At 32.1% G+C, this 12,910-nt stretch overlaps 1 protein-coding gene across 1 annotated transcript; it reads right to left on the bottom strand.

Annotated features, from left to right (window-relative positions):
* Positions 1-149: 149 nt before the first annotated feature.
* LOC136774268 (glycerol kinase 3-like) lies at positions 150-8,277 on the bottom strand. The gene is made up of 11 exons (XM_066728454.1): positions 7,940-8,277; positions 3,915-3,994; positions 3,522-3,780; positions 3,170-3,387; positions 2,810-3,022; positions 2,613-2,723; positions 2,293-2,549; positions 2,005-2,210; positions 1,776-1,919; positions 1,608-1,694; positions 150-847 (listed from the first exon to the last, which is right to left on the bottom strand). Exons 1-11 carry the CDS (start codon positions 8,088-8,090, stop codon positions 750-752), a joined length of 1,824 nt encoding a protein of 607 aa, XP_066584551.1. The 5' UTR covers positions 8,091-8,277; the 3' UTR covers positions 150-749.
* Positions 8,278-12,910: the final 4,633 nt, after the last annotated feature.

Below are 12,910 nucleotides of genomic sequence, written 5' to 3'. Positions count from 1 at the left end.
CCATTACGCTACAGCCGAAAAAAACGATCGTCGCGACATCTTCAACACGACCGCGCTTTTTACCCGCTAATTTTGAATAATCCTTTAGTCACCTTCTTTTAGGGAGATCAGGTGAAATAATAAAAAATCACATTAAAACGAACCAAATATTCATTTAATCAATAATATTTCCATCAACACTTTAAAAGTCGGATATATATCATGGAGCACTATTTGCAATAAATTACAAGACAATTAAGTATAACTGCTTCCTTTTAACTTACATCAGTCTAGGTTCAAAAATACTGTTTTTAGTACAGTACAGAGATGTCATTAAGAATTACTTAACAAGAGCGTTTTGCCTCAATGTATTAAAAAATAATCTTATAATAAGCACGCAATCATCAAATAAATACTTGCCAATGTAAAATATTTAAAACAACAATTCTAGAAATTTAATTGATTTCTTCACAACCAAATTTCTAGATAATCGTTTCAAGATTTTGTTAAAATATAATTTACCCGTATACTTATTCATATGTGGCAATTTTAAGTAAAATAATTGTTACTGGATGATTAAATAAATAACAGATAAATATCTGACGAGCTATATGAGTGAAATGGAATAACAGTGCATCGTTTTATCTATAGTCTGACTATGGGTTAACGCTTGAGCTTTGTCTGTCTTTTTCCCGAAAACCTTCAATCTTCCGCAATTCGTTTTAATTATTGACTATTTGAAAGTCAACTTAGATAATAATAACTGGCTGTCACCGATTTTCAAAAATGTAACTTAATCGTAAAAGAATGAAACTCGTCATGAGGAACCAGCTGGCAGGAATTGATGCTAATACACGATACCTCTCGTCTGAAACAATAAAAAGTTTGATAAGCTTTTGCTAATATTATACATTTTCTTTTCAAATAGCAATAAAAGATACTCAAAGGGTTTACTTAAACGCTTACGTATTTTTAATTTATAATGCAATGTCATAGAGCTATTATTTATCTACTATACAGATTTATATTAATGATTATAGTCAAACTTATTTATAGAAAAGTATATAGACAAGAATGATGTGAAAAATTTATTTATAAAAAAATTACTATTCTACTTAAAAATAACGAGTTGCATAAATAAAAACAATACAACAATAACAATAACACAGCCAGAAGCATACACACATTAATGATAGGAGAGGAAAAATGTTTACATACAGTTTTATTAACAAATCAAAAGTATGGGAATAAATAAATATCAGAGAATGATAAAGAAAAGTAATGACTACAAATAAACCAATAGAACTCCAATATTTCAAAAACCATGCATACCATATTTGTATATTTTTAAAAATAGTAGAAAACTTTCTCACTAGAATCATTCATTTTTTGTAGTGAGTGATCAATGATTTCACCATCGATTTTATTTACAAATGTAAGAAAAAAAATCATGCGTATGTAGAGCAGGGAAAGATTTTGACAAAAAGAGATAGAAAGATGGAAACAGAGGAAAGGTTAAAGAATGAAAAAAAGAGGTGAGATTGTGAAAAATCAAAGATATTTCAACAGTGCCGCAGTTATCACTCCAGGTTTGCCAGCCTTTGTTTGTGCAGTAGTTTTAGCTTTACCTGTCATTTGTTCGGACATTTGTACCGATGCCCACCCAAGACTCCTCTCTACTGCCATTTTCCATTTTTTATACCTGTTATCCCGCTCTAAAAGAAATAAATTTGTATTACAGTAATTTCTACAAGATTTTCTCTTTCGCTTATAATTTGTAATTTCTCCTTTACTACCTTCTGGCGTGGTTGTAGGTAAAAACGTATCAGTAGGCACAGTTTCAACTTCTTCTCCTTCTAATTCCCAAGCATTAATTCCTTCAGCATGTGCTGCCACCATAGCAATTCCTAAGCCTGTCATGTCTGGCACAGTGGACCTAACTGTGATATATTAAAAATTATATATAAAAAAAGAATATTAAATTATCCCAATTCAATTGATCTAAATTAACAAAATGTTACTTACAAACTGGGGTACCACACAAATCTGCCTGTAGCTGCATTAAAAGATTGTTTGTGGACATTTTACCATCAGTTTTCAACTTGGTTAATGGGTAACCACAGTCTTTGTGCATAGCCTCTAAAATATCTCTTGTTTGGAAGCAAACGGCTTCCAGGGATGCTCTAATAATGTGCTCCTTTGTAGTAAACGCTGTAAGGCCACAGATTATTCTAAAAAATCGATTAAACGTTAAGAATGGGAGATACTCCATTTCTTTTTATTTTAGTGTTATATCAACGAGGCTGTACCAACCCTCTGGCATCTTTTCTCCAATATGGAGCATACAATCCACTAAAAGCTGGAACGAAATAAACGTCACCAGTATTGAACACACTTTGTGCTAAATGCTCAGATTGATGAATATCTTTAATTAATTTCATATTGTCTCTCAGCCATTTTATTGCTGCTCCTGCAACAGCAACCGAGCCTTCCAATGCATACACTGCTGGGCTATTAGGTCCTAACTGATAAGCTACAGTTGTTACCAAACCATGAGATGAAAATACTCTCTGAAATTAATTGACTGTTATTAAAAATCTTAGAAATAATAATAAATATATAAAAATATTTACAGTGGTTCCAGTGTTGCAAAGAAGGAAACAGCCACTTCTATAAGTGTTTTTAGCTTGTCCCCTTTGTAGACAATTTTGACCTACCAATGATGCCTGTTGGTTTCCAAGTATCTGCAAAATCAAAAAATATTTAAAGTTTTATTAATATTTCTAATAAAATGTTATTTTCTAATCATATTAATAGAACATGTACATACACCTGATATAGGAATATTAGAAAGAGGTCCAACAGTGATTTTTCCATAGATTTCAGAACTGCTTTTGATTTCTGGTAAAAGTTGAATAGGAATGTCGAAGTATCTGCATAATGTAGGATCCCATTGCAGTGTCTCGATATTCATTAACATGGTTCTTGATGCATTTGTTACATCTGTGATATATAGGCCTCCTTCTTTGCCTCCAGTCAAATTCTGCAAAATTTGATCAATTAGTCAAATTAATTCATACTTTTAATTTTCATTTTTCATCGTTCTTATAATACATCCTACTGTAAAAACCAAACTACCATAAGTATATATTGAATTATACATAAAAAATTGATGACTTTTCTCACTCACCCATATTATCCAAGTATCGACAGTACCAACTTTACATCTCCTGTCTTTCATTGCTTTTCTCACTGGCTTTACATTGTCTTTTAACCAGCGAATTTTTAATGCTGAGAAATAGGGGCTCATTGGTAGCCCACACAGTGGTTTCAAATGATTCTTATTTTGATCTGGGAATTTCGCTATTATTTGATCAACAGTTGAAGCTGCCCTAATATCGGACCAAACTGAAAAAAAACGAAATTGACTCTTTACAAATTCTTTATTTTTTTAATAAGAAAATAATTTTCTGTCGTATAATTGCGTTAAAGAAATATTTTAATAAACCAATAAAAATTGTTTCAATCTTTCCAATTATTACCTATGGCATTATAAAGTGGTTCTCCAGTAGTAGCATCCCACACTATAGTTGTTTCTCTTTGATTTGTTATTCCAACTGTGATAATTTCTTCCATTTTCAGGCCCATACCTTCCATTGTCTTTTCGACGTTTTTGATGCAGGCTTTCACAGCAAATAACATTTCCTTTGGATCCTGTTCAACCCATCCTTCCTTAGGACTAGATTGTTCCATATCAATTTCTCGGGAAGCCACTTCCGTTACGTGTTTAGCATTGTAAACCTGATTCAGAGAAGAAGCAAAATATAAATAAAAACCTTTATATTATAATTAGAACTTATCAATATTTTTTAATGTAAAATATTAGATAAAAATATATGGAATAGATATAGATAAGACGAAAAGAGGAAACTTACCACAAAACGAATTGTGCGTGTTCCAATGTCTATCACACCGATAAGAGGTCCAGTTTCCTTTACGGTTCCCGGCATTGTGTCTAGATAAAAAAAAAATATTATTTTTACATTCGATAATTCGTGCAACGGTCGTTAAATTAGATATAAGGATAACGAAAAAATAATACGATTTGTTTGTACATGATTTCGTATCAGATATAATCTTGCTAAAAAAATTCCAGTCTGTACTTCATGGGCATATTTTGTCGTTCAGTTTATATTTAATAATAGTTGATTTAATCGCAACGATGATATAACCTGGAGCGAGCTCATTTTTATCTTGCAATAAGAGTCTTGGAATTTTCTCTTTTACTTACAGTGCAAAGTCCACCGGAAGTCCACCACCACTCAACGCTCTAATTTCACTCATAATACAGGTCATTCATATTTATTTTCTACAGACCACGATAATTAATTAAAAAACAATTAAAAAATTTAGTGTACCGGTCTTCGCGATTGGATATTAGATTAGGTTAGATCGTTATTAGGAGTGTTGAAAAAATCGTAGCATCAAGTTCAATATTTTGTACAATCATCTGTCAAAAATAATCGATGATAACCGTCATTTAACATTCGTGTTTCTAAGTGACATTCTCTGGAGGTTGCAAAAAAATCAATAAAACGAAATCTTTGGAATTTTTAATTTGCAATTTAAAGTAAACTTGATTATTTTCGCGTGAATAAATTTAAAGAATAAGAAAGAGATGGAAAAATGAAATAAATTTGGCAAACAGTCCAAGAATACCGACCTTGGAGATAAATGTGACAGAGGTATAGAGAGCTCAGTAGTTGAAGACGGTGTCAATTACAATGAATGATTCCGCTTTGAACAGTTCCTTTTATTAACGAGGAAAATCGGAATCCCCAAACAGTTTTAATAAAACCACGTCACATGCCAAGCAACGAATCGACGGGGTCAACTCGTCTGTCTTATCGAGACGAGCGATAAGAAGGCCATTTCAAACTTTTTTCTTTCATACGTTAATTACTCCGCATGCCTTTTTTCTACCCTGTGTATTTAAATCGGCCAATTATTCCCGCCGTTCCTCCGGACCACTCAACTTCCGGTATCCTCTTCTGTACTTCCTTTCAACGCCTTCTTTTTCATCGTAAGAAAAAAAAATAGCAGAGGAATATAAAACTTTCTCGCAGGAAGTATTTATATAATAATGAAACAATTGGGGAACTTTCGAACAAAATCGAATGAATTTATTTTGTGAAAACGTATATAAATCAGTGGCAGTTATTTCTTAATTTGTTAAGGATACATTCAAATGAAAACTGAGAAGTTAGTAAGAAAATTAAATAGTTAAATTATATGTTTGTTTAGTTTTATTAAAAATTACCAGACTTTTATGACGCATTTTAACCAATTAACCCACAAGCAGAGCTAATGTCACGTTTTCGTTAAAATTGATTTATTCGGTTTTGTTCCAAAGCTCCTCGGGTTTAATCTTTTCTTGTCGATATTAATCAATCATAAGTGTATATACATTTCACCAGTGAATTATGCGAGGCCAGCCAAGTAGGTGAACAGATTAACATGAATTTAATAGAGAAAATTTCTATATTTGAACACTATGTAAGTCATGTTGCAATTTCTAGTTTATCAGTTGAAACATTCATATTGCGTAAAAATGTATTGATCAAGATCCCCAAGTCTAGCCGCTATAAATGGAGATTCATTTTTGTGCATACTGCACATAAAGAAACAGACGTATAGCGAGTCCATGACGTCACGAGTCCATCCACGATTGGTCGAACAAGAAGGCTCGACCGTGTTTACTATGACGTAATCGTTAAACAGGCAGCGCCACGCTTGCTCGTCTGCTCTCGCCTCGTTTTACCCTTTCCACTTTAACTTTTTCACACAAGTCGAGGTAAAACACGAAATCGGCGATAATATTTAAGTCTCAAGGAATGTTAATGGTAAGCCTGTAAATATACAAATGTTATCGCTCCCCCCTTCTTCATTTCCCTGATAATCCTTTTGATCTCTACGCAGAATTAAGAAATCAACCAGAATTTTGAGGTTAAGGTGAAAGAAACTTCGAAGAAAACTCGATATTCACTTCGAAAAACTTGCACAAATTTTTCTCTCTTTCAGTTATTATTCATCCATATAAACTTTCCCGTTTCTCCATTTTATATCTTTTGTTATCGGTATAAAAGTTCAAATCAATATAAAATCAAAGTGCAATCCACCAATCCAGATAAAACGCAAGATAAGTATGATGAAATTGTTAAATTTATTTTAATAGAGACTCTAGTACACTCAGTACACTGTACTTTATCCATCGGTTCAAAGAATCTAATTTTTTTAGGTTATAGTTTAAGAATTGTGTTGTCGTTTAACGGAGCTTGAACTTTGGACTTTCGAAGTTTAATTTGAACTGTACAACAGAGTCGCACAAAGCTTAAAATGATATATGAAACGAGGAACAATGAATTCATCCAGATAAGCAAATTTGTATGCGTTTATCTAGTATCTTAGCTTTTAATTGCTTTCCTCGTTTTAGTGAAATCCCCCAAAAAATGGTATTAACTATACTTGCTTTCCGATATGATTAATTTAATTAAGGAGAATCAACGAAACATATCGAGAGGATCGAAAGTTCATCTGTTCTCAAATAAAAATTATGCAATCGGATGACGGATAGCAAGGACAACAGGCGTTTCTATGATTAGAAACGAGTCTTTATGAAAGAAAAGAAATATCGAGCAGTTATCCAAGCTGATCCAAGTGAGATAGCAAGTCTAGTTGGCTTAGTGCAATAACATATACCTTGAAAATTGCATAATTCGCACATACTCAAGCTCATAAGTGGAATGTTTCTTTTCAAAGATCCTTGCTCGTAAGCTTGTTGAAAGTGATTATATTTAAGTAAATATTATGATATAAAATTTAAGATATTTTTTGTAAGTGAAGCATAGTCAGGATGGAGTTATAATTGTTTATTTGGAAGCTTAAAAGCCGCTTCGTGGAATATTTTTCTATACCCGGAATAAGATTCTTGAATACACGTGTTGCATCAAAGTTCAAGTGAATTTCGTAATTAATCGAGGAAGCACGAGAAAGATGCGATTAGGCTAGTAGTGTTCCATTCAATTTTGAAACGATTTGCCAATTGTACCAGAGAAATTTTTGACTGGTAATACTTCACGTGCTCGCTCGGTTATAATGTATTACCACGGAAGGAAATTTGCATCGACATGCATTGACACATACTGTAGAGTGGCACGTGGATATCTAGAGGCTCGTGTTTGTTTGTGTGTGTGTGTGTGTGCAATCTTCGTATATATGTTTTTGGCAGAAACATCGCCAGTCCTGACCATGAGGCTTCCCTACGACAACTTTGTTCTCTCCTAATCTACCGGAGAAATCTTTATTTTCAAAATACCTGCTTCTTGGCAGTACCAATAATTATTTTGAAATATCTTCAAAAGCTGTACATTTTTTTTCTACATGTTCCAGTCTTACATTTTATTAGTACTCGTTTTTATCGTAAATAAAATTAGCTTATCCATTGCTTAACAATTAAAAAAGATTCTTCAATTTTTAAAATAAATAACAATAGCAGAAGAACGAGTCAAGATTTTTCTACTTGTATGAAATGAAAATTTATGTGCTGTGTTATGCAATTACGAGTCAAACCACAAATGTATTGTTTTGAGATAATAGTTGATCGATACACGAAAAATAATCTTGAAGGTTTTTGTAAAAAAAAAAGAACACTGTGTATTATATGTTATATAGAGTAAAGCACTTGTGGTGTCCCAGAGTTGGAACGTAAAAATTCATTATCTATGTAACTCCAGCAGATAGCAATTTTTTGCGTAAGACCACTTTAAATGCAAAAATAGAAAGAAGCTTCTAAAAGGTCCCGTGGAAAAAATTGAAATCTTTTATAGTTAACGAGGGAACTTTTATATTCCTCTACGTTCTGAGACATGTCAAGTGTCTCACCCTGTATATTTAAGCTTACCTTGTCTTTTGAACGCATAATATTGAAAGATACTGGTTCGCCTGCCGGTTTGCGTAGTCTCCAGCTCACGGTTAAAATCCTTGTCTTCAAAAACGTCATCCTCGCTACTCTCGGAGTGTTCCTCACCAGTTTGGTTCACGTGGTTCTCCATTCTTGTTCGACTTCCGGTAACAACGAACCTTACAAAATCGATTAGCACTGTCAACTTTAGCCCTTTATCAACTCATATCACTTTAATCAATTTTTTAAAATTAACAAAAATAGATAAATTTCAAAAAACTTTTGCAAAATCGTTTTATTAATTTTTCTCTCGATACACTTTTAGGGTCAAATGTCAAAGAACCTTTGCAATTTTCGTGAATGATTTCGACTGATTTGGATCGATGGAATTCGGCTCCACTGCAATGCGGAGAGTTTGAATTGGGTTGGGCGGGAATGAAAGAAGAAACTATGCAAATTTTTACGAGAGCTCCGAAGTTACCTTGGCGGGTTTCTTTGATCAACTGAGCAAACCTGAAGCTATAAGCGCAGGTTTAGAGGCTTTCCTAACAGGTGTCTCGCACTGGTCTCAACAAAACTTTTCGAATCAGCAGATTTAAAATTTAGCAGCTCCAACACGTCGAAAGCTTGCTTGAAATAATAATAATAATCTACAACTCTTTAACACCGAAGACTATTGCTGTATATATCAGGGTTGACAAATTTTTGCCAAAGTCCTGTTAAATCATCACTTGGATCAATCGACACACAACAACCACTGCACTGATGCCCACTCGGCAAAATTGTTCAAGTAAATATAAAAAATCTTGTGGATGAAGAACAACAAATTTCATTACGTAAAACTTGTAGGTAAGAGGTGGTGTTATCGCGATAAAAGATATTAAATATATTGTTCGAGTAAAAAGTCAAGTGAGATAAATGTAGGAAAATATAGAAACGTGCATTATTCAAGGGAGAAAATAAGGAGAGAAGGAATTTGACGTTGGACTGATGGAGGCACGAGTGGCGAGTGATCAGGTGAGCCCTACTGACTCTACTTCTACCCTCCCCTCCTTACCCTTCCCCACTACGAAAGGTCCAACCCCCTCCAACAAAATCGACTTTCATCCTGCGCTGTGTAGACTGTAGACTGTGCAAAATACCACGACCAGTAAGTATAGACCGAGTAAGTACGAACCAACTAGTGTCGTCTCGTGGTCATGGCCAGGCCAGGCCAGTTTATCCATCTAAAATTAGGTGAACCGTTCACTCTCTTCCATTTCTCAATCTACAGTATAGATCGTATTCTCTTGAAAATTTTTCAGATACCAAAACCTCCGAAAAATGAACAAACTTATAATTTTCTGTAGTTTCTACTCTTCGAATAGAATTTTATATTTTCTTCCCAAATGTCATATTATGTAAATTAAAAATTAGAATTTTCCAATCTTTTTTGCGATGTAATAATTTAAAGAAATTAATAGAGTTGTAGAGTGAAAGATATATTCGTATATTTGCAATAAGATTATACAATGTAAATAAAAGTAAAGTTGATTTCAAACATTTATTTTGGCAAATCACCTGTATTAATAGAATAAATTGCGAAGCATTAGTGCAATGGTCTGTATTGCATCGCGTGCACGAGACACGTAAACGTGCTGATTCACGTGGCCTCAAAGACTATTTCTCATTTTACTCAAATCTAATTTCATCTGTTTATTTATAAATATAATTGTTTGTTTTCTTTTATTTTTCGGAGGTTTCTTCTATTTTCAATCGCAGATCTGTGCTTAAGTTGTAATTTTGTAATTTTATCTTAGTTGACTCATTGGTACATTGTTTTCTTAATTATTTATTTATGGTTATTTCTTGATCAAATTCCAAGTACAATGCCCTCGTCAGCATCTGAACTCTGGCCGCAAATTACGGCGATAACTTTAAAATTATCTCATTAAATTAATCATTAACTAATTAACTTTTTCCTGGTATATGTCATAAAGATTCCTCCTTAATATTTGTCTTTTTTTCTTGCCACTCGTAAACTCATTGTATTGACCTTCTAGTATAGGTTTCCCAATCTCAATATTTATATTATTTTGTTTTATGATTTTTTTAATTTTCTCGACTCAGTAGTTTTGTATAAATATTTATCCAAGTTTAATGCAAATTTTGAGTTGATTTGCTATTTTTTAACTATTTTTATCTCTAAGAAACTCTAAGTTACCAAGTAGCAATAATATCATTTATTGCATCAGGCAGTTGGAAAAATTGCGAAAATTATTAGCTGGACTATATTAATCAAACATACCAAATACTTGTAATTTGTGCTCTCTCGCTGAAGAAAATTAATTGAACGTTGCAAAAATGTTTTCGCACTAATATAATTCTCTTTCTTTAGTAAAACAGTTCTTATCGAATTATCGACTGATGGACAGTTTTCACGATGCTGGCGATACACGTCATGATTCGTCGGTATATACTGATTTAATTAGATTTGAGCTGATAAATAAAGTTTAAAGCGACAGAAAAATTTACATTCATAACTAAAAAAGGAGGAAAAATTTATTAATACAAAAGTTAACAAGAAAATTATAAAGATTTTTTCTCTTGGTAATAAGAGAGCATGGTTAGAACACAATTTATTATAGGTAAACAAAAACATGGTATTTTGATAATAACAATAAAAGAACACAGGATAGAAAATTGATGATCATTGCAAATGTAATAGTTTCCCTTTTTTCTTCACTTTAATTCTCATTAAGCGATGATAAGGAATTATAAAGTCACGGACGATGGTAATCGGAAAAGTTTTTGGACTTTGCAACGTGGCGAAAGGTGCAGAGTTTAAGTTATCCGTTAATGATAAAGCTACTAGATAGTAAAAATTTGTTAGAAAATAATGCTAATTATCTTCTATTTTCGAACTGAACTTTATGAAAAGTCACATTTGTCTAAAGAAATATATTAAAATGTCAATCTTTTTTAGATAACAAAGTAAATAAATAAACATGAAATATGTTTAGCTTCTGAGAAAAAAACAAGAATTAAATATGTTTATCCAACATTAAGAATTTGCACATTTTAATGTTGCAAAAAGTAGTCAACGTCACTTCCTCAGTAGTTTTACAAGTAAACAATCAATTCGATGAGGGTTTTGGCTGTACGTGAGTACGGACATGATGTGGTCTGTAAATAGGCCGCATAATGCGTTGGTTTTTACCCGGGAAGCATCAGACTACCCAACAGCATATACTCGTCTCGGGCTTATATACCAGCTTCGTTTTATTCAGACACTAGCGAGAAACGCTTCGAATCAGGATCCACCTGTCGGAGAAGTTCAGACTAAACTGGTTCAAACTGTCGCCACAAGGCACAACTCGGTGGGAAATTTAAATGGAGTATATATATTTTCTACATTTTCTATATTTTATTCTTTTACCTTTAAGAGATAATAGTACTTTAAAAATTTATAATTTGTACAAATATTAAGATATCTTTTAAAACATAATATAATAAATCGAAATTGTGATTTAAATATGATATTGTATTAGGTCCTTTAAGATAAAATCACACAACGTGCGGATCCGATCATTCTTCATTCTTTTAGAATTTATTTACTTTTAGAACTTATCAAAAAACGCTTGTGTGTAAATGTTTAAAGCTTTTCATTAATCCTTAAGAAAGTTATGAACTGTTGAAATTGTCGAAGCTTGTATGTTTGTGAATTAAAATACTGATACATTTTTATAAAATAAGGATATTCCAACAATTGCAACGCTATATTTTAATCTCAGATAGAAGTTGCTCATAAAAAAATGAAATAAGTACCATTTTCTTCTTTTTTTTTTGCTAATCTAAGTAAAAATTTGTTTATGTTTGTTCATAGCTGCAGACTCCATCGTGTGGCTAACATCAGTTGTTGCTTGTTTCACAATTCTTGCAAATTTTTGGAAAACGACACAATTTTGGGTCTCGAATCTGTGTTTAGAGGCAACTAGAAAATCTGTCTAAAAACGGGACGTATGGTTACATCTATCTGTTCAACAGAAGATTCTTTCGAAATATTGACATTTAACAAAATGACGCTTATTTGGAAAAGATGTATCGATTTTGGTATAAAAATTTTTACGGAAAATCCTGTATATAATTATAAAATTCTTTAAAATATAGACAAAACCTTATGGTGTCTAATAATTAAATAATGAGGGTCATTTCAACCAGACGTAATTAAACTAACCATTTGTTAAAATAGTATTGTTTGTGTAACTGACACTATCTGTTAACTTGAGTTTAACAAATTAAACCTCGGTTAAAGAGTTTAGTTAAAACGGCCCTGAATAGGATACAACTGTATAACTTACAAGTCGGTCCATAAAAAATTGACTGGGTTTTGTTTTCGTTCTACTTGCAGAAAGTTGTTGAAAGATAAATATATTTAGTTTCAATAAATTGCTGTTACTTACAACGCGGTCCTGCGAAAAAATTAAAAAATGATCTTTTATAATTTTCAGATATATATTACGAATTATTTTATACTTTTCAAGCAATAACACACTATTTTAAAGAAAAATATAATTTCAAACATTTTTTAGTCCTGTTATCTATAAGCTAAAATAACATACGAAGATATATGTACCAGTAAGTTTCAATTTATGATAATGCATTGACTATTTCGATTGTTGTTATGAAATTGAATATTTTGCAGAATTTTAGTATAGAAGTAATAAAAATTAGTTTCTCGCAAAAATCCATTGTCTCGATATATTACGTAAATAATTTTAAATTGCATGCCAACTGTAGCTACTCTAATTTTATTATTTCAATTAAAGAATTATGATTAGTTCTTCAATCAAATTAACAAATGTGTTCAATATTGGTATGTCTATATACCTTGGAGACCAAAATTTAGCATTACAGTATTTTCTTTCATAGGTTATATTACCAATGGAAACAAAAGAAATCGACACGTGGATATATTACGCTATGATAATA

Source organism: Prorops nasuta, unplaced genomic scaffold, assembly GCF_024137725.1.
Source record: "Prorops nasuta isolate Cenicafe-Biocafe unplaced genomic scaffold, Cenicafe_Pnas_1.2 PNAS00006, whole genome shotgun sequence".
In the NCBI taxonomy this organism is placed as follows: Eukaryota; Metazoa; Arthropoda; class Insecta; order Hymenoptera; family Bethylidae; genus Prorops; species Prorops nasuta.
This window is presented reverse-complemented; position numbering and strand designations above follow the sequence as displayed.

Coding starts and splice junctions, on each gene's coding strand:
- LOC136774268 (XM_066728454.1), bottom strand. CDS start 8,090: ATGGAGAACCACGTGAACCAAACTGGTGAGGAACACTCCGAGAGTAGC. Junction 2,550..2,612: donor TTTGCAACACTGGAACCACT/GTAAATATTTTT, acceptor AATTAATTTCAG/AGAGTATTTTCATCTCATGG. Junction 1,695..1,775: donor ACCTACAACCACGCCAGAAG/GTAGTAAAGGAG, acceptor TATTTCTTTTAG/AGCGGGATAACAGGTATAAA.